Source organism: Phocoena sinus, chromosome 3 (assembly GCF_008692025.1).
Source record: "Phocoena sinus isolate mPhoSin1 chromosome 3, mPhoSin1.pri, whole genome shotgun sequence".
Taxonomy (NCBI): Eukaryota; Metazoa; Chordata; class Mammalia; order Artiodactyla; family Phocoenidae; genus Phocoena; species Phocoena sinus.
In genome coordinates, this window is record NC_045765.1 from 151,731,287 (window position 1) to 151,753,319 (window position 22,033).

Sequence of the window (22,033 nt, forward strand, 5' to 3'; positions counted from 1 at the left end):
CTTCTTTCCTCCCCTATACCTTCCCCTCTGGAAATTATCTGTTCTCTGTATCTGTAACTGTTTCTGTTTTGTTACGTTTGATCATTTGTTTTGCTTTTTACATTTCACATACAAGCAAAATCATACAGTATGTGTCTTTCTCTGTCTGACTTATTTTATTTACTCTAGATCCATCCATGCTGTCACAAATGGCATAATTTCATTCTTTTGATGGCTAAGTAATATTCCATTGTGTATATATGCATATATACCACATCCTCTTTATCCATTCATTTATCGCTGGGAACTTAGGTTGCTTCCATATCTTGGATATTGTAAATAATGCTGCAATAAACGTAGGGGTGCATATATCTTTTTTAATGAGTGTTTTCTTTTTCTTTGGATAAATATCCAGGTGGAATTGCTGGATCATATGGTAGTTTGGTTTTAATAGTTTTGATGAATCTCCACACTGTTTCCCATATTGGCTGCACCAATTTATATTCCCACCAACAGTGCATGAGAATTCCCTTTTGTACACATCCTGTCAGCCTTTGTTGTTTTTTGATAATAGCATTATGACAGTTGCGAGGTGATATCTCACTGTGGTTTTGATTTGCATTTCCCTGATGATGAGTGATGTTGAGCATCTTTTCATGTGCCTATTCACCATCTACATGTCTTTGAAAACACGTCTATTCAGAACCTCTGCCCATCTTTTAAACAGGTTGTTTGGTTTTTGTATATTTTGGCTATTAACCACTTACTGGATCTATTTTGGCTATTAACCACTTACTGGATCTATCATTTGCAGATATCTTCTTCCATTCAGTAGGCAGCCATTTCATTTTGTTGATTGTTTCTTTCACTGGTCAAAAACTTTAGTTTGATTAAGTCCCATTTATTTATTTTTGCTTTTGTTTCCCTTGCTTGAATAGATATATCCAAAAAATATTACTAAGACCAATGTCAAAGAGCTTATTGCCCATGTTTTCTTTTAGAACTTTTATGGTTGCAGTTCTTACATTTAAGTTTTTAATACATTTTGAATTTATTTTTATGCATGGTGTGTAAAAGTAGTCCAGTTTGAATCTTCTACATGTATCTGTCCAGTTTTCCCACAACCACTCATTGAAGAGATTATCTTTTCTCCATTGTATATTTTTGCCTCCTTTGTGGTAGATTAATTGCCCATGTAAGTGCAGGTTCACTTCTGGGCTCTCTATTCTGTTTCAATGATTTATGTGCCTGTTTTTGTACAAGTACCATACTGTTTTGATTACTGTAGCTTTGTAGTATAGTTTGAAATCAGAGCTCATGATACCTCCAGCTTTGTTCTTCTTTCTCAAGATTGTTTTGGCTATTCAGGGTCTTTCATGTTTCATACAAATTTTAGAATATTTCTTCTAGCTCTGTGAGAAATCACTTTGGTATTTTTATAGAGATTGTATTGATTCTGTAGGTTGCCTTAGGGAATATGGATATTTTATATACATTATACACAGAACTGATTCTTATAATCCATGAACATGGTATATCTTTCCATCTGTTTGTGTATTCTTCAATTTCTTTCATCAGTGTTGCATAGTTTAGCAAGTACAGGTCCTTAACCTCTTTAGATTTATTCCTATGTATTTTATTCTTTTTGATGTGATTGTAAATGGTATTGTCTTCTTAATTTCTCTTTCTGATAGTTCATTTTTAGTGTCTAGAAATATAACAGATTTCTGTATATTAGCAATAATTTTGTATCTTCCAACTTTACCAAATTATTGATGAGTTCTAGTATTTTTTTGGTGGCATCTTTAGGATTTTCTAAGTGTAGTATCATGTCATCTGCAAACAGTGACAGTTTTTATTCTTCCTTTCTAATTTGGATGACATTTATTTCTTTTTCTTGTCTGACTGCTGTGGCTAGGACTTCCAAAACTATGTTGAATAAAAGTGGTGAAAGTGTGTATCCAGGTCTTGTTACTGATTTTAGAGAAACTCTTTCAGCTTTTCAACACTATGATTTTAGCTGTGGGCTTGTAATATATGGCCTTCATTATGTTGAGGTATATTCCATCTAAACCCACTTTGTGGAGAGTTTTTTTCTTATATAAATGAATGTTGAATTTTGTCAAAAGCTTTTTCTGCATCTATTGAAAGATCATATGATTTTTATTCTTCAATTTGTTAATGTGGTATATCACATTGATTTGCAAATACTGAACCATCCTTTCTTCCCTGGGATAAACCCCATTTGATCATGGGGTATGAACCTTTTAATGTATTGTTGAATTCATTTTGCTAACATTTTGTTATGGATTCGTGCATCTTTGTTCATCAGTGGTATAGGCTTGTAATTTTTTTGTGTTATCTTCATCTGGTTTTGGTATCAGGATGATGCTGACCTCTTATCCTTTTTAATTTTTTGGAATATAGTTTGAGAGATTGGTGTTAACTCTTCTATAAATGTTTGGTAGGATTCATCTGAGAAAATATCTGGTCCTGGATTTTTGTTTGTTGGGATTTTTTTTTTAATTACTGATTCAATTTTATTACTGGTAATAAAATAATTTTCTATTTCTTCCTGGTTCAATCTTGGGAGGTTGCACATTTCTAAGAATTTGTTCATTTCTTCTAGGTTGTCCATTTTCTTGGTGTATAATTGTTCATAATAATCTCTTATGATCCTTTGTATTTCTGCGGTGTAGGTTGTAACTTCTCCTTTTTCATTTCTGATTTTGTTAATTTGGGCCCTCTCTCTTTCTTCTTAAAGAGTCTGGCTAAAAGTTTATCAATTTTGTTTATCTTTACCAAGAACCAGCTCCTAGTTTTATTGATCTTTCCTATTGTGGTTTCTTTTTTTTTTGGTCTCTATTTCATTTATTTCTGCTCTTATCTTTATAACTGCTTTCCTTCTACTAACTTTGGATTTTATTTTTTCTTCTTTTCCTATTTCCTTTAGATGTAAAGTTAGGTTGTTTCTTTGAGGTTTTTCTTGTTTCCTGAGATAGGCTTTTCTTGCTATAAACCTCCCTCTTAGACCTGTTTTTGCTGTATCCCAAAGGTTTTGGGTCATTATGTTTTTTTCACTTAGTCCATTTACATTTAAAGTAACTGTTGAGAGGTAAGTACCTATTGCCATTTTGTTAATTGTTTAGGGGTGGTTTTATAGTTCTTTTTTGTTCCTTTCTTCTTCGTTTTCTCTTCTCCCTTTTGATTTGATGGCTGCCTTTAGTGTTTTGCTTGGATTCCTTTCTCATTTGCATGTATGTATCTGCTATAGATGCTTGAGTGGTATCAGGATGATGCTGGCCTCTTGGTATGAGTTTGCAATTATTCATTCTTCTTTAAATTTTTGGAATAATTTGAGAAGGATAGGTAATAACTCTTCTATAAATGTTTGGTAGAATTCATCTGTGAAGACATCTGGTCCTGAACTTTTGTTTGTTGAGAGTTACCGTGAGGTTGTTACCATGAGGTTTATATATAGCCATCCATATATATATGATTATTTTAAGTTTCAGATCTCTTAAACTCAAACTTTAACAACCCTGCATTTTTTACTCCCCAGCCCCACTCCACATTTACTGTTTTGACATCATATTTTACATCCTTTTGTTTTGTGTATCCCTTAATTATTTATTATATATATAGATGATTTTACCACTTTGGTCTTTTAACCTTCCTACTAGTTTCATACATCATTGATTTACCACCTTTACTGTATACTTATCTTTACAAAAGAGATTTTTCCTTTTGTAATTTTCTATTTCTAGTTCTGCTTTTCTTTTCTACTCAGAGAAATCCTTTTTCTTTAAATTTGGTTTGGTGGTGCTGAACTCTTTAGTTTTGGCTTGCCTGTAAAACTTTTGATATCTCCATCAAATCTGAATGAAACCTTGCCCGGGCGAGTATTATTGCTTGTAGGTTTTTCCCTTTTCATCACTTTAAATATACTGTGTCACTCCCTTCTGGCATGTATAGTAACTGCTGAAAAGCTGACTGATAGCCTTATGGGAATTCCCTTGTACATAATTTGTGGCTTTTTCCTTGCTGCTTTTAATATTCTCTCTTTATCTTTAATTTTTGTAATTTAGTTACAATATATCTTGGTGTGGTCCTCTTTGGGTTGATCCTGTTTTGGACTCTGCTTCTTAGCCTGAATGCCTGTTCCCTTTCTCAGGTTAGGGAAGTTTTCTGCTATAATGTCTTCAAATATGTTCTCTGCCCCTTTCTCTCTCTTCTCCTTCTGGACCCCAAAATGTGAATCTTAGTATGCTTAATGTTGTACTAGAGGTCTCTTAAGTTGTCCTTTATTTTATTTTTTTTCTTTTTGTTGTTCAGCTTCAGTGATTTCCACTACTCTGTCTTCTTCTAGCTTGCTGATCTGCTCTTCTGTATCATCTAATCTGTTGATTCATTCTGGTCTATTTTTTATTTCAGTTATTGTATTCCTCATGTATTTTGGTTCTTCTTTATATTTTCTTAACTCTTTGTTAAAATCTTCTAACTTGTCACTTTGTTCATCCAATCTTCTCCCAAGTTCTTTGAACATTTTTATGATCATTACCTTGAACTCTTTATTGTGTTGATTGCTTCTCTCCACTTCACTTACTCCTTCTTGTGGGGTATTATCTTGTTCCTTCATTTGGAACATATTGCTCTGTCACCTCATTTTGCCTAATTTGCTGTTTTTATTTCTATGTATTTGGTAGGTTGGTTACATTTCCTGACCCTGGAAGTGACCTTTTGTAGTAGATGTCCCATGTGCCCCAGCAGTGCACTCCCCTCTAGTCACCAGAGCTATATCCTCTAGGGGTGCCCTCATGTGGCCTGCATGGTTCTTCTGTTGAGGCAGATTGAGTATTGCAGATGGTCTGGTAGGAGTGGCTGGTCCCAGGTCTAGTTGGTTACCAGGCTCTGCCTTGTGTGGAGGCTGCAGGCTACTGGGTCTCAAGGGGCAGGGTGACATGGTAGCTGGCTCTGGGGCCCCAGATATCCTGGGGCTATTACTGGCCCACAGGTGGGCAGAGTTGGTGACTGGGGTGATTGTGGGGCCAGGGATCCTGAATTTCATGTCAGCCTGTTGTTGGACAGAGTGAGGTCCCAGGGGATCCCTGGACTGGTGTCTGCCCACAAGTGGGTGATGTTGGGTACTGTGGCTAGTTCTGGGCACTAGTGGCAGAGCTGGGTCTTGGAGTCTCTGGTTTCAGGGACCAGGGGCTCCACAGTTGGTGCCAGCCTTCTGTGGGGTAGGGATGGGGCCCAGGGGGTCCTAGGGCTTGTGCCTGCCCACTGGCTGATGAGGCTGGTCCCAGGGCAAGTGCCAGCCCACTGGTGGGTGAAGCATGTTAGTACACCTATTAAAATATCCCCAAAATCGTCCCCCAAAGTTTCCTAATTCCCCTTTGTAATACTTCCCTCACATACATCCTGGAACCAAACCCTGTTCCCAGGCAAACAATGAACTACTTTATGGCAATATAGATTAAATTTGATTGGATTTTCTTGACTTTATACAAATGAAATCATACAGTATTTATTCTCTTCTGTCCAACTTCTTTCATTTAGCGTAACTATCTTGAGATTTTCCATATTGTTGTGTGCATTAATAGTTTAATTTTCTAATTGCTGAATAGTATTCCAAAGTGTGGAAATACCACAATTTGCTTATCTGTTCATTGCTTATCTGTACTTATTCATTGATATTTTGAGTTGTTGCAAATACTTGGATATTATAATACATTTATACACATTTGTATATAAGTACACATATAAATATTTGTGTATCAGTATTTGTATAGTTACATGCATTCACTTTTCTAGAGTAAATATCTAGGAGGGTTATGATTGGAACATGTGGTGGTTATATGTCTAACTTTTAAAATGGTTATACAATTTTAAATTCCTATCAGCATGTGTGATGGTTCCAATTTCTCTACATCCTCACCAACCCTTGGTACTGTCAACTATTTTAATTTTAGCCATTCTAATAGATGTATAATAATATCTCCATTACCTTTATGGCTAATGATGTTGAGCATTTTTTTCATGTTTATATGTCACCAATATATGTTTTTTGATGAAGTGTCTATTCAAAATTTGCCTAAATTTTACTGGGTTATGTCTTTGTTATTGATTTGAAGACACACACACACACACACACACAAACACACACAAACACACACACACTGGATACAAGTCCTTTATCAGATATATGATTTGCAAATATATTCTCCCCAAGTCAGTGGATTGTATATCCATTTCCTTAAAGTGACTTTAAAAAAGCAAAAATTCTCAATTTTAATAAAATCCAGTTTATTAACTTTTAAATTTATGGATGAAGCTTTTAGTGTCTTATATAGGAAGCATTTGCCTAATTTCAAAATTCTCATTCTATTTTTTTTTTCATGTAGGAGATTTATTGCTTTTAGTCATATTTATATCTATGATTCATTTTAAGTTAATTTTTATATGGTGTGAGTTATGGATCAAAGTTTTTTTTTATATATGGTTAGTTTACATTGGAAATGCAATGTTTCCTGCACCATTGGTTGAAAAGACTATACTTTTCACTGAATAAACTTTGTACATTTGTTAAAGCTCAATTGTTTACATAAGTATGAAACTAACTCTGGACTCTCTCTTCTATTCCAATTATATATTTATCTATGTTTACAAAAATGGCACACTGTTGTATAGCTCTATAAAAAAATTCTGTAAATTAGGTAGTATTCGTCATTTAACTTTTTTTTTTTCTACCTGAAGTTGCTTGGTAATTCTAGGCCCTTTACATTTTCATATATCAACTGCTATAAAAGAGTCTCCTGAAATTTTCATTGGGATTGTGTTGAGTCCATTGATCAATGTAGGCAGAATAACAATGATATTGAATATATTAATCCATATACAATGTGCATTTCTCCACTCATGGAGGGTTTTTTCAGCCATGTTTTGTGGTTTTATGTCTACATATCAAGAACATATTTTATATTTTTTGTTGCTTTATTGCACTGGCAAGAACGTCCAGGACAATGCTAAATAGAAGTGATAAGAAGAGAAGTCCTTTCCTTCCTCCTTGTCTTATGAAGAAATTAGTTTTTCATTATTAAGTATGATGCTGTTAGTCAATTTCTGCTTTTGTATTTAAAATATGTTCCTTATAGAATCATATAGCTGTGTTTTGCTTTATTGCACAGTGTAACATTCTGTTCCTTTTAATTGTGATGTTCAGACCATGTATATTTAATGTGACTATTGATACTATTAGGTTTAATTAATCATCTTGCTATTTGTTTTCTTATTGCTCAATCTTTGTTTCATCTTATTTTCTGCTTTCTTTGGATTAATACTGTATTTTATTTTGCATTACTTTTTATTTCTTTTTTTTATGTTATCACTCATTTCTTTCTTTTTTTTTTTTTGCTGGGTATAGAATTTTAGATTGAGGGTAGTTTTTTTTTTTTTTTTCTAGCTCTATAGTAAAGATTTTTCACTGCCTTTATGTTTATTTTTTCTCTTTGTAACTTAGTTGTTCCTTAGGATGCATTTAAATTTTGTCACTGGTTTTAAGCAATTTGATTACGATGTGATTTTCTATAACATGCTTCATATATTTTGTACTTGAAGTTTATTAAGCTTCTTGGATCTGTGAGTTTATGAGTTTTCTCAAACTTGGAAAACTTTTCAACCACTCTTTCTTCAATAATTTTACCCTACCCTCCTCTCTTTTAGATCATTTAATTATGTCAGGTGTCTTGAAAGTGCAACACAGCTCACTGGTGCTCTAATTTTTAATCCCCCCACCTTAATCATTTAAAATATTTCCCATTCATCTTCAAGTTTACTATTTTTTTTCTTGCAATATCTAACCTGCTTTAATTCCATCAGAGTATAATTTTCAACTCACAGACTGTAGCTTCTCCTCTAGAAGTTCTATGGAAGATATATATCTATATCTATCTATTTATCTATCTATATCTGTATTATTTCCTTAACCTTTCCTCTAGTTAAATATAGAGAATGCATTTTAAATAACTTTTAAAATACCACTGTCAGCTAATTCTGTCAACCGTGTCATTTCTGGGTTAGTTTCTTTTTTTTTTTTTGGTGGTACGTGGGCCTCTCACTGTTGTGGTCTCTCCTGTTGCGGAGTACAGGCTCTGGACACGCAGGCCCAGCGGCCATGGCTCACGGGCCCAGCCGCTCCGCGGCACGTGGGATCTTCCCGGACCAGGGCATGAACCCGTGTCCCCTGCATCGGCAGGCGGACTCTCAACCACTGCGCCACCAGGGAAGCCCTGGGTTAGTTTCAATTGACAGATTTTTCTTTGCAGTCACATTTCCCATTTTTGCTTACCTGTGATTTTTGATTGCCTGACAAATATTGTGTTTATGCTGTGTTAACTGTGTGATAGCTTTTCATTTCTATAAATACTATTGATCTGTGTTCAGATGTGTGGCTAAGTTACTTGAAACAGCTTAAACCTTTTGGCCCTTGCTTTAGCGGCCCTTTGTCTAGATCTAATTTTGCCCCATAAATCAAGTAAGACATTTCTGAAATTCTACCAAAGCCCCATGAGTTATGAGTTTTCTACTTTGGCTGATGGGAATTATTTCCAGACACAAGCCAGTTCAATTGTGCTCCCTCTGGCCCTTATAATTGGTTACACCTATGGCTTCATTTTATCTGCTCTCATGCATGCTCTGATTAGCACTCAGCTGAAGAGTTGAGCAGGATCCTCTTAATATTTCTGTGGCTCTCTCTCTGTGAAGTCCTCTGCCCAGCAAATTCTACCCACCTTGGTCTCCCTGGACTCTCAGCATTATCTCCTGAATTCAAGGGATTGACAGGCTCCATCTGGGCTCCCACTTCCTGCATTATTGTTTAGAAACCCTCCCAGGCAGCAGCCAGTTTTGAGGATCACATCATTTCTTCCTCTTTTCTAAGGAATTACCCTCTCTGTCTCCTGGTATCCAATGCTTCAAAAATAATTGTTTCATATATTTTTTTTATTTGGATTTTAGTGGGTTTTGGCAGGGTGTGTGTGTGTGTGGTAAATCCAGCCCCTGTCATTTTATATTTGAAGAGGACATTCAAAATATCATTTGAACATGTTTTTGATAATATAATTGTAGCCATTCATTTTAGAAAAAATGGATTGCATAGGTAATTTTGTAGCAAATAAGACATCTATAATTCTCCCCTCAGTAGATACTCCAGTGCTATTTATTCTACTTCCATCAAGTACTTCATCTTTTAAACAGTTTATCAATCTATTTTTTTAATTAAGTAGAGCTTATATAATATATATGGGTTTATGTATTTTACTAATTGTGAATATTTGCTAATGTCATTACAGTTCTTGATAAACTTCTATTGTATAGATAACATACTATCATGTAGGTAATGCATCACTGATGAAAATTTAGATTGTCTGGAGATATATATCTGACAATTTCCTCATGATACAATTTTAGGAGAAAAATTTCTTGATCAGAGACTGATAGTAAAACTTGCAACCTTGCTTTATGGTATATAAAAGTGGCTAATACCTTTTTAAGTCCATAGCTCTTCCAGAAATATTTACTTTTTATAGGGTACTCAAGTCTTGAAAAAACAATGAGCAGTAGTTTTACCTGTAAAATCTCAAGAATTATGACAAAGGGAAGAAAAATATTTGGAGAACAAATGAATCTGAAATTATGTTCCTAAAATTATACTGTCAGGTCTGACAAAATATAAGGCCATGCCTGAAAATATAACATTAGACTGATTCCTGTTAGCATAAAAATGTATGCAAAAAAAAAAGCTTCAGATATTCAATTATAGTGTGAAAAACAGCAATAATTCAACAAGGAGACAACATTATAATATTTAACTCTTTCGTTTGTTCTGATAGCATTTAGAAGGATGACTGATCCCCAGAGCAGAAATAGGCTATGATAAACATCATGGAACATTTTCCAGGGAAAGTTTGGGAAGTAATTCTCACCCACCAGTAAATCTGTTCAACAAACATATTTTCTGAAACACATCTGCCACTTGCAACATAAGATTATGGTTACAATTAGCAGCTATTGTCAGCTCCACTTCACCTCATTAGTAATCATGGATTTCCTAAGTTATAGGGTTGATTATAGCTTTACAGGTTCTGAAAGAACATGTTGTCTCATTTCACACCAATTTTATGCTCAACATATTTAAAGGTTCAACGAATTTTAGAAGAAATCAGTTCTACCGCAGTCAAATAGAGAAGTAAATACAAAACAAACTTGCTGGTGAGAAATTTAGTTATGTCACCATAAAATGTACATGATTCCACCATAAACTGGAATAAGTGCCTTCATATGTACCAGTACTTCTTTAATATTTGCTTGATTTTATTAGAGTAAAATAATAGTAATTTTAAAATCATGTCAATAATATTTGGAAAAAAATAAAGGTTTGAACTATTTGTTGAAGCAGTATAGCCATTCTCAAGGAAGGTTTCATAGTTTGTAGCTAGAAAACACATTTATGGAAAGCAGTAGCTGGAAAGGAATGAGCAAACTCATAGCCTAATTATATTGACTTAGTGGAAGATGTACCTGGAATTCAGGAAAGGAAAAGGAATACTATCTTTGATGTATTCCTACATATTACTGATTTGTTCTGGTGTAATTTAATTTACATGTTTTTTTGTAGTAGGTGAAAATATAGGGATCTGCTATGTGTTTAATTCTTAATTGTAGAGCTTAAAAAACAAACAAACTAGAACCAGAGTTCAGCTTCCACAGTGTCAGCTCACTTGTGATCTTTTTACCTTGTTATTTTTGCTGCCTATGTGATTGGCTCCTGTTTCTGCAAAACATATTCATTCAAAAAATTATGCCAATGATCTTTTTTAAAACTTATTGTTATAAATTCAATATAATGAGATCAATAAAGTATTGTTTTAATAAGCCATCTGCTGGGATATAGAGACAGTTTTGTCTCGCGTTATGTGTTTATCAGCCTCTTTTTGGTCATTTGTTGTAATCCAGTGTACTTATTATTAATAGGTAAACCAGAACATCCTATTCTGTGTTGAAAATAGAGCACTGGCTGATAAATAAATGAAAATTATCTCTGGGCTTTGAAAAACTGCAAGAAATCATTTGCAGTGGGGCAAATTTATAAATACAGATCTGGAAGTTTGCAGTGTTAATGTTAAAGTGAACTATTTAAAAATCATCAAAGTGACTCTCCTTCATGAGTTATTAACTTGAAAACAGTGCTTTTCAAGGTTGAACCTAAGAGTAGGGCAGCCAGAAACACAGACCTATTTTGATCCCACATAAGCTCAAAGTGAATCAAAGCTAGATTTGTATAATGTTAGAATTGTTAACTATTCCTCAATCATAGAAATCTCCATGCTAATCTCTAGGGCATGTAGCAATGGGTAAAAAGCGATTTTTATTTTACTTCTGATCTTTGATGCAAGTGATAGGAAGGAATCCAAGATCTATTCAGCGATAAGCAGATAATGGTTAACTACTGATCTTTCCAACAATGGAGATAAATATATACAGGTGAATATTATGAATTGAGATTCATTCAACACATAGATGTGGTTATGCTCTTTTATTTGCTTTCTTTGTGTTCCTTTTAGGATTGTTTGTATTCATAAGCAGAATTTGGTGTAAGTACTTCAGGAAAAAAAACCCATTTTTTAAATGTTCCAATGTTTAATGTTTAAATGTTCCAATGTTTCTCAGGCCACATTAGGAACTAAATTGTAGGAGGATTGAAACCTAGACATAGGAAACACTCTATTATCTTTTGTCTTAGCACTATTTAAGCAATAAAAATTAAAAAGAGAAAATTTCATATGACTTTTATTCTTGATCTTAGTACACTAATGAGTATTTTAAAAAATAAGAACTTTCTCAGATCCTTGTCTGACAATGAATGCTTAGTTAAAACTCAACATAACTTTTGCTTCTAGGAAATATATACACTACTATGCATTTTTATATAATTATTTTTATATTCAGGTTTAAAATTTTTCTCTATTTACTTAGGATTTCCCACCCCAGAAGGATAGTTAATCTTGGGCAGCGACCATATGTCACATGAGTTTTTTTTTTCTAAATCCCCAAATTCTTTTTATAGCAACCATGTAGAAAAATTACAATCATAATTATTGCAAAAATAAGGGAATACTACCATTTTCATGTAGCTCTATTGTACACTGCACAACACTTCCAAAGGATAACAAGGTGAATGTCCTGGTTTCATATTTTGGGAGTGAGGTACAGGAAGAAATCTGAGACCAACTATGCTAAGATTTTAGCTATTTTATCTTTGAGATGAAATCTAATATATACACATGTAATATGTATATTTTCCACATGCCCAAATACTCACTTTGAAGCAGTATTTTTGAGTTTGAAACAATAATTTTACAAAATTTAGCAGAAAGTAAATTAGGTAAGCACCATCATATACTATATTAAGTTGTTAAAATTTTTGAAATCTGAGTTTACTAACGGATCCCTTAAATTAAGCACAGTCCTTATAATAATGGACTAAGTCACATTTTATTAAAATAACCCAAAGAAATCATCGAATTTAGATAAATGTACTTTTATCCAATATTTTAAAAATTGCCAATGTTTCACAATGTTTAGAAACCTAAATGTCTATTTTTTGTCCAAGTCAGTGCCTGATAGTGGATATATTATGGATTTATAATGGGAGTCGTTAATTCCCAATTCACCAGATTAAAAGGGAGTTCATTTGCTAAGTGTCTTTAATAGAAACTTTCTAGAAAAATGAGGATGCCACCAGATGCTGATTAGTCTGTTAGTTCTCTTGTCATTGTTGCTCCTTCGGCTGTCCTTATTCTAACCAGTTTATCCCATGGTCTTAACCTTGCTATACAAAGCCTTATCTATGGACTTTACAACATGGGATTCACCTAAGAGTTTTTTAGAAATGCAGAATAACAGTTCCCACACTAGACTTACTGAATCAGAATTCCCATGTGACTCATCTGACTCATCTGAACATTAATGTTTGAGACACAATTAGATTCCTACATGGCTCAATTAAACACTCAGCAGCAGAAATCTCAAACATGCAAAAATGGTAGCTAGTACATCTGTGGTTCTTTGTCATTTCAGTTTTTATTTGGAAAAGGCTAAAGGGAGAGATTGGAGGAAGACCTTTGATTCAGCTGAAATGATCTTTGAATAGAGAACCATTCAAGAGCCATGTATTTTACAACAGCCTCTGCATATTCACTTATAAGGACTCTGTGGACACATGTTTTTATGTGTTATTTTCAACATAATTTCAATTTATCCAATGCAATTGACTCTATCAACTTTAATATGACTTTAATATGTCTCAAGCACTGCAATAGGTCTATGATAGGATAAATTAATCAAGTGACAATTAAAAACTCACTTAAAAGCTGCCACAAGGATTCATGAGTATAACTAAGGACTCTGAAGTACACATATCATAGAACAGTAATAATGAAAACAGCCAACTACATCAAATTATCTAAATGACAATTACATTAAATAAAAATTCAAGAAAATTATCGGTATTTTACTTGTCATATTTATCAGACCATCATGTGAACTGCCTATAACTTTAAGAAATGGTAGATGAATTAATAATTTTAAAACAATGCCTGAAATTATGAGTCTCTTTTCTGCTAGATACTCTGTTGATCGGCATTCGGATATGGACCGGATTTTCAGTATTCACTCAGAAAATGGTTCTATTTTCACTTTGAAGCCTCTTGACCGGGAGTCAACCCCTTGGCATAACATCACCATTACAGCCACAGAGATAAGTAAGTTGGAAATACATCCACCTGAACACATTATTTTTCACCAAAATAGTAAAACAATAGCATTAGGTAGACTCTTTTACTTGAGTGGAATGAATTTCCACTCTTGCTGAATTAATTCTCTCAGCAAGAGCTGAGAGAAATGATTTAGAATGTGTTGGATTTTTAAATTACTTTAATGATTATCAAATATTCATTTTATTTTAAACTTGATTTTCTTTTACATCTCACTGTAGGATAAAAATATAATCTAACCTCATAAAAATAATCAGTCTAAGAAACTTATCTCTTACAAATAATATTCACTCTCAATTATATTCTCCTCTTTCTGTCATGCTCTTCATCTGAACCATGTAAGAAAGCTGAGATATCCATCAGCAATCCAATCAAGAAGTGAACACCCCAGAAATGATCTGTTGCTAAGTTACAAACGGGGCAAGCAATATCACTACTACTCTGTAAATGAGACTGAAATCTTACACATGTTCTCATTGCAGATAACTCAAAACAAAGTAGCCGCATTCCTGTTTTCATCAGAATTCTGGATATAAATGACCATGCTCCAGAACTTGCCATGTACTATGAAACATTTGTCTGTGAAAATGCAAAACCTGGGCAGGTAAGTTATTATAAACTTAAAAAAAAATTTTCTCTTCACAAAGGCAGATGACACTACATTAATTTACTTGCACATTTTTTTTCATGCAAACTATTGTCAGTCTTCCTTGTCACTTGTTTATCTCTCCTTACCAAAAAAATCACAATAATCTTAAAAAGATGATTTTTTAAATATTTTATAATCTATGATATAATAGGAAAAATTATAATATATGCTTTAATTTATAGACTAGGTACATAATGAATATCACATATATAAAAATTTCCTACCTGGATTCATAATCATACTGATACTGAGCTATAATCATGAATAGAATGAACATACATTATTAAATAAAACATGAAGTATGAAAATAAAATTGTTGTGTTAATATAAAGGAAATCATAATAATTGTCTTGCTGATTACATTTTGCTACTTTGAGTTGCTCAATCAGGACATTTTGGTTTGAGACAAGTTATATTTTGTTTCTGATTTTTTGACTTTAATATTAGTGAGATAAAAAAGTGTACAAGAGTTAAAAACTCCTCTTATAAAGTAATATTTCAGGTATCTCTAAAGTAATTTTAAGAAAATGCAGAATATGTTCATTTTTTACACTAATACAGTATTTTACAAATACAAATAATGTATTTTACAAATACAAACTACTTAAATGTTATTGAAAGAAATTTTAACGAGTTATTTAGATATTTCCTTGAGGAAAATGTAGATGGTAAGAATCATATATAATTCTATCATGTTCTTTTAATATAGAAAATAAAGTGAAATATAGTCTTTCTTCTATTCCAGTAGAGATTATAATGAACTGAATATTTCTGCCCCCTCAGAATTCATATGTTGAAGCCCTATCCCCCAGTGTGGCTGTATCATCTGAAGATGGGGGTCTCTAAGGAAGGAATTAAGGTTAAATGAGGTCATAAAGTGGGGCTCTGATCTGACAGTATTAGTGTCCGTTAAAGAAGAGACACCAGAGAGATCACCCTCTATTGTCATACACATGATCAAAGGAAAGGCTATGTGAAGATGTAGCAAGAAGGAAGCTGTCTGAAAGCAAGGAAGAGACCTCTCACTAGAAGCCCACTATGCTGATACACTGATCTTGGTCTTCCAACCTTCAGAATTGTGAGAAAATAAATTTCTACTATTTAAGCCATTCAGTATATGGTGTTTTGTTATGGCAGCTCAAGCAGACTAAGAAAGAGGTACATACCACATTCCACTTACATACACAGAAATACAAATGAAGTTTTTATTCTCTTTTCACCAGCAAAGAATCACTACACAGTTATTTGGATTAAAAATTGTTTTCCTGGGCTTCCCTGGTGGCGCAGTGGTTGAGAGTCCACCTGCCAATGCAGGGGACAAGGGCTCCTGCCCCGGTCCGAGAAGATCCCACATGCCGCGGAGCGGCTAGGCCCGTGAGCCATGGCCGCTGAGCCTGCGCATCCGGAACCTGTGCTCCGCAACGGGAGAGGCCACAGCAGTGAGAGGCCCGCGTACCGTAAAAAAAAAAAAAAAATTGTTTTCCTTTTTTCACTTCGTAACAAGTAATGGGCATATTCTCAGTTCGATTATTATTTTTATTTATTTATTTATTTATTTATTTTTTATGCGTTACGCGGGCCTCTCACTGTTGTGGCCTCTCCCGTTGCGGAGGACAGGCTCCGGACGCGCAGGCTCAGCGGCCATGGCTCACGGGCCCAGCCGCTCCGCGGCATGTGGGATCTTCCCAGACCGGGGCACGAACCCGTGTCCCCTGCATCGGCAGGCGGACTCTCAACCACTGCGCCACCAGGGAAGCCCCGATTATTTTTAATTTGCTGCTTACTTTTCAGAGCATAGCTACACATTAGTTAGCTTATTCAACTACCCATTTATTAATGGAAATTTGGTTTACCACCAAAATGTTACTCTAGCAGACAGCACTACAGTGAGCATTATAATACATGTATAGTTGTATACCACCTGGAATCATTTTTCTTTGATGAAATCTTCAAAGAAGAAATAAATTTTATCTATAAATACTCATCAATGCTTCCAAATAGTGCTCAGAATATGTTATATACCTAGTAATAACTTCCACCAAATGTGTATAATTGCTCATTTATTGGGCAACACTAAATTTTAAATACTATCTACCAATATGTAAAATCTCATAATAATTTTTTTTTTTTTTTTTGCGGTACGCGGGCTTCTCACTGTTGTGGCCTCTCCCATTGTGGAGCACAGGCTCTGGACGCGCAGGCTCAGCGGCCATGGCTCACGGGCCCAGCCGCTCCACGGCATGTGGGATCTTCCCAGACCGGGGCACGAACCCGTGTCCCCTGCATCGGCAGACAGACTCTCAACCACTGCGCCACCAGGGAAGCCCTCATAATAATTTTAACATGAATTCCTCCAAAATTATTGAGGCTAAACATTTTATAGCTATGTTAGTTTCCCAAGGCTACCATGACAAATTTACACAAACTAGATAGCTTGAAACAACAGAAATGTATTCTTTGACACGGTTCTGGAGGCTAGAAGTCCAGAATCAATGTGTCAGCAGGTTCATGCTCTCTCAGAAGGCTTTAGGGGAGGATCCTTCCTTGCCACTTCCTAGCCTCTGTTTGCTGGTGGTTCTTAGTGTTCCTTGGTTTGTGGACCCAAATTACTCCAATCTCTGTCTCCATTGTTATATGATATTATTTCTGTATCTCTATTTGTGTCCATATTTCCCTCTTTTTGTGAGAACTCCATTCACTGGATTAGGGTCCACCCTAATTCGGTATGACCTCATCTTAACTTGATTACATCTGCAAAGAGCTTATTCCAAATAAAGTCACAACACAGGTACTGGGGATTAGGTCTTAAACATATAATTTGAAGGCACACAAGTCAACTGATAATAGCCTGTAGATATTCTTTACTTATTTATCTATTAGCATGCTTTTTTATTGTTTCATGTGAGTTATTTATATATTACAAAATTAATACTTGATGATAAAGTATAATTGATATTAACTAATTAAAATTCTTTTAATATATACTACTGCTATTAACATGTCTATGTCATTGTTCATATAATCGGAAAACAATTTTCCTGTTAAAATTAACAAGGTTAAAAATAAAACATAATATAGATGTCAAGCTACTGATATATATTCTCTCTTAAAATATGTTTAAACAATGGCTCATCTAATCATTTCAAGAACTCAGAGTCATACAATGAAAGGATCAATGATGTTTATGATGAAAATATTACTAAATATTTGTTACATTATTGCTATTCTGGAACAGAAGTTTGAGCAAGAATATTAGATCTTATATAAGTTTTTCTATGTCATGTGCCAATCTTGTAAGGAGAAAAATCATATCAAGTTTATATTAATAATTATGCACTTTCAGAAGTATTGTATAAAGAAACATAAGATTACATGTGTCTCTGTCAATAAAATGAACAAAATTATGGTTAATATCAAAGAGGAAAAAGTATTAACTAGTGAGTATGCAGGTTGGTATGGCCATAGAAGATACACAATAACCAAAACAATGGATACATTAAACTACCGTGAAATTCTAATAATTCTTCATCACAGAATGTTAGACTATTATACCTGGAAGTGGTGCCACTATTTGTTTTTGTAGAAGAGAAGTTTGAAAGTAATGGTAATTAAATGACTGTAATTATAAATCACACAGACGGCAGACCCAGGACTGGAAAACAGGCACCCTGATGTGTAGCTCTGTGTTTTATCCACAATAAAATGCTCAATGGAATTTTTCTTCCCAACCTGTCATTTGCTGCTCCATCTTCACACTATGGTACACCTCTGACCTACAGGGAGCACAGCGGAGAGGTGCTATAATTTCTCAAATTCAACAATGATTTTACAAAACTTTAGAAGCATTTATTTGTATATTCTTCTAAACTTTGCAAATACCATTAAAAAGAAGAGCAAACAATTTGAATAAAGTATTCAATATGATTGTAATTATGGTGCCCCACAGCTTTAAAATCTTCTCCTTTCTCATATTATATGGCATATTGCTCATATTCCCAAAGCTATATTTATAGTTTCCTTAATCTCCAGGAGTGGTTGTGCTAAGCACTTTTGTTTTTTTTTAAAAAAAAAACACCTCTGTTATGTCCTTTGCCTTTGAAACAATCATTATCTCGGGGAGGCAACATATTGGTAACCAATTCATAATAAAATGGGCTGGTAGTATATATTAACAATGTTAAAAGACAAAAGACTGGCGTGATCAAATTTTTCTTTTCTTCTCTTGGATACTACAGTGGCCAGGAATCAGATAATGATCCATAGAGGTGCTCTGCAAACTGATACTTGATGGGCATTTTTCATTCTTCATTAAATAAGTTACATTAGACAGAACTACAAAAAAAATCTTGGCAAAATTTTCTGAAAATGGAATTTTTTGTTTAATTTCAGTATTTAATTTCAGTGATATATTTAAAGCTCAAACACTGATTTAAAATGTCTTGTAATAACAAGAGTTGATTTGTGTGCTCTATTTAATTAATTTTTCTTTGGTTTTAGTTGATTCAGACTGTCAGTGTCATGGACAAAGATGATCCTCCCGAGGCCACAAATTCTTCTTTGAACCAGTGCCAGAATTCCCCTCAATCCAAACTTCACCATTGTAGATAATAAAGGTACAGAACATTTTTGAAGACAAATATTATGAAACCTTAAGAGGCAAAATTTTAAAACTGGACTGACTTTTTGTTTTTGCAGATAATACAGCAGGAATCATGACTCGAAAAGATGGGTATAGCCGCAACAAAATGAGCACGTATCTGCTGCCAATTTTAATCTTTGACAATGATTATCCAATCCAAAGCAGCACTGGCACACTCACCATTCGTGTGTGTGCCTGTGATAATCAAGGTAACATGCAGTCCTGCAATGCCGAGGCCTTGGTCCTCTCTGCTGGCCTGAGCACGGGAGCTCTCATCGCTATCCTTCTCTGTGTCGTCATACTACTTGGTAAACTATGCCCCTGAAAGATATGCCCCTGAGATATGCTCATTCAACTCAAGGAATTCTCTCCCTCATTACCCAGTGATTGCACACTGAAAAGCACTCTTCTTTAGAGCTAACGGCTGAAAATTTTAACTTGTTATTAAAATTGTTCTTCCAATTGAAAAACAATTGAGTTTTTGACTGTGGATAGTTCTAGCTTTAAAGAGACCGAAAACAAGGATATAATAGTTAGTGATATATACGTATATTTTAAAATATGTTTTATATTTATAGTGTTTAGTGTTAACTAAGATCGTCCCATTTCTAAGGACATTTCATTTAATAATTGATTTAATTTTCATATCAACTCTATAAGGTAAATGCTTTTATTCTTCTACAGAAAGGTTAGATAACTTACACAAAGTCACTCATTCAGAAAGTGTTTTAACTAGCATTAAAACCCAGATTATTCTATTTCAGAATCCACCTTTCTAAGCATTATCCTCAAAACAAAAGACTACTTTACAAATAATATTCCTAACAAATACTAAGTTATGTATATCATAAATGGAATTGGCCAGTGCATTTAACTTGTCACAGTAAGATAAACTTTTTTTTCATAAAATTTGTTAAATGTAGGCACAACACACCAAATTAAATTTTAAGCTCATTTCTTAAAATATCACTATGGCATTGTGGTCATACCTACTCCAGCAATATTTTCTAAATAAAGTCATGCTTCCAAGTGCAAATGCTTTCTTTGAGCATGCCCTAACAGGACAATGATTTAATTCAATTAAACAGTTGTTCCACTGTAACACATTCCCCCCAAACTTGTCTCCATCAAATATTCATCCAAAATGAATGCTTAGGGCAGGAGAGCTAGCCAAATTTATGTCCCAATGCTCATATGTGCTGGCTCCTTTTCACTGCAAATCCTCTCAGGCTATCTGGATAAAATCCCTTTGGCCAGATATTCTTGCAGGACTTCAGTGGGGAACTGATGAAAGTGAGGGGAAAACATTTGTCTCAGTTATGATGATCCAACTATTTAGAAAAACATTTTTCGTAAGATGGTTTAGAACTTAACACACTACTACCATCAGCAGCAGCAGCAGTCCACATCTCCACCTGCTGCTAGAAAGTTCAACTCCTCCATAAAATATTTTTGTATCCTCATGGAGATTAAATGTTGGCTTACGCTTTTAACTAAGTGCTACTGATATCATATTGCTTTATTTGCTCAAATAGTTCTACTTTCCTAATTTAGGACAATATGGAAATATGTATATTTCAAATTTGATTTTTTAATTTCAATATTAATATAACACATACTAACACATAAAGACATGCATGCATACATGAGGGAACATAATCCACCCAAAAAGATAGGAATAGGTTTAGATATTATAACATTATCCAACTAAATTAGATAATATTTTTCCCTACGCAGAAATCCTAGAAGGCTTCTTTTATTCTGAAAAGTCTGCCATCTTTCTGCCCCAGGAAATATAGAAGGCACACAATTCCTGTATTTTACCTTCTCAATTTATTGCCTAAATGTGGAATGATTTTGTATTATTTTAGTTAAAATGGGTTTTAACTCATAAGGTTTCATTATAAAAGTTCTTTAAGCATCCTTGCTGTTATTTAACGTCTTTATACTAATGGCTGGACATAGTTTCTATATCTCTGAAGTTAGAAGAGTCTGCTTTTTGCAAAATGGTGATATAGCATGGACAATAATATTTTAGACCTATCCTGCTATACAGTTTGAAGAAACGTAATTCATAGTTTATATCTATGTTACAAGGCAAAGTAGTGGGTTAAAACCTAGGGCAGGGCTTTTTAATCTTTTTGGTTCCTTGGACACCTTTCATAGTGAAGATGAAGCTATGGACCTATTTAGAATAATAATTTAAATTTATAAAAATAAGACATGTAACACAAAAGGAAATACATTTATCCAAATTAAACAAAATACATAAAAGCAAAACATGTTTAATTATTGTCATATGTGCTTTGTTCTAGAACAAGTCTAATGATTATTTGTAATATATCCTAACTATAATACAATATAAAGTATCTGATTTCTATTGGTTTAAAAGTCACACATACTGTTACTATCACTACAGTTTATGCTGATATCAATAGAAAAAAATGTTAAATTCAAGTTATAGTGAAAATATAACTTTCTATATTACAGAATATAGCATTTTTTTCTACTCCTTACCTTAGTCTCTTTGAATTCTGTTCACATACACCAGATTAAAAACCTCAGTCAAGGGAAAAGAAGCAGATAATTTTGGCCTGACAAAGCAGAAAACCCTCAGAGCAGATTCTGAGGACCATTTGTGAAAGTTCATAAACATTATATTAGTTAAGAAACCCTTAAAACGATTTGACTATATGGTTGTTCTTCTATGCATAGAGAATTTATAAATTAATTCATTCAGTATTAAACTTAGAAAGAACCCTGTTTTTCTACTGCATGATTCACTAGATTTGTGGATTTCAGGTCTATGTTGGACTTAATTTATGATCATCCTTTAACAGAAGACAGTATAGATATGTCTCATTATTAATGAAAAGTTTTTTAAAATGTCTTCAACATGATTTTGAATATAGCTCGGCACCCAAAGCCTGA

The 22,033-nt window shown here is 33.9% G+C and overlaps 1 protein-coding gene across 1 annotated transcript in view; it reads left to right on the forward strand.

Annotated features, from left to right (window-relative positions):
* CDH9 (cadherin 9) overlaps positions 1-22,033 on the forward strand; it is a 120,597-nt gene that overhangs the window by 96,116 nt on the left and 2,448 nt on the right. The window contains 6 exon segments of the mRNA XM_032628739.1: positions 13,666-13,802; positions 14,297-14,418; positions 18,961-18,997; positions 19,000-19,041; positions 19,044-19,076; positions 19,159-19,410. Of these exon segments, the coding sequence (XP_032484630.1) occupies positions 13,666-13,802; positions 14,297-14,418; positions 18,961-18,997; positions 19,000-19,041; positions 19,044-19,076; positions 19,159-19,410 (623 nt within the window).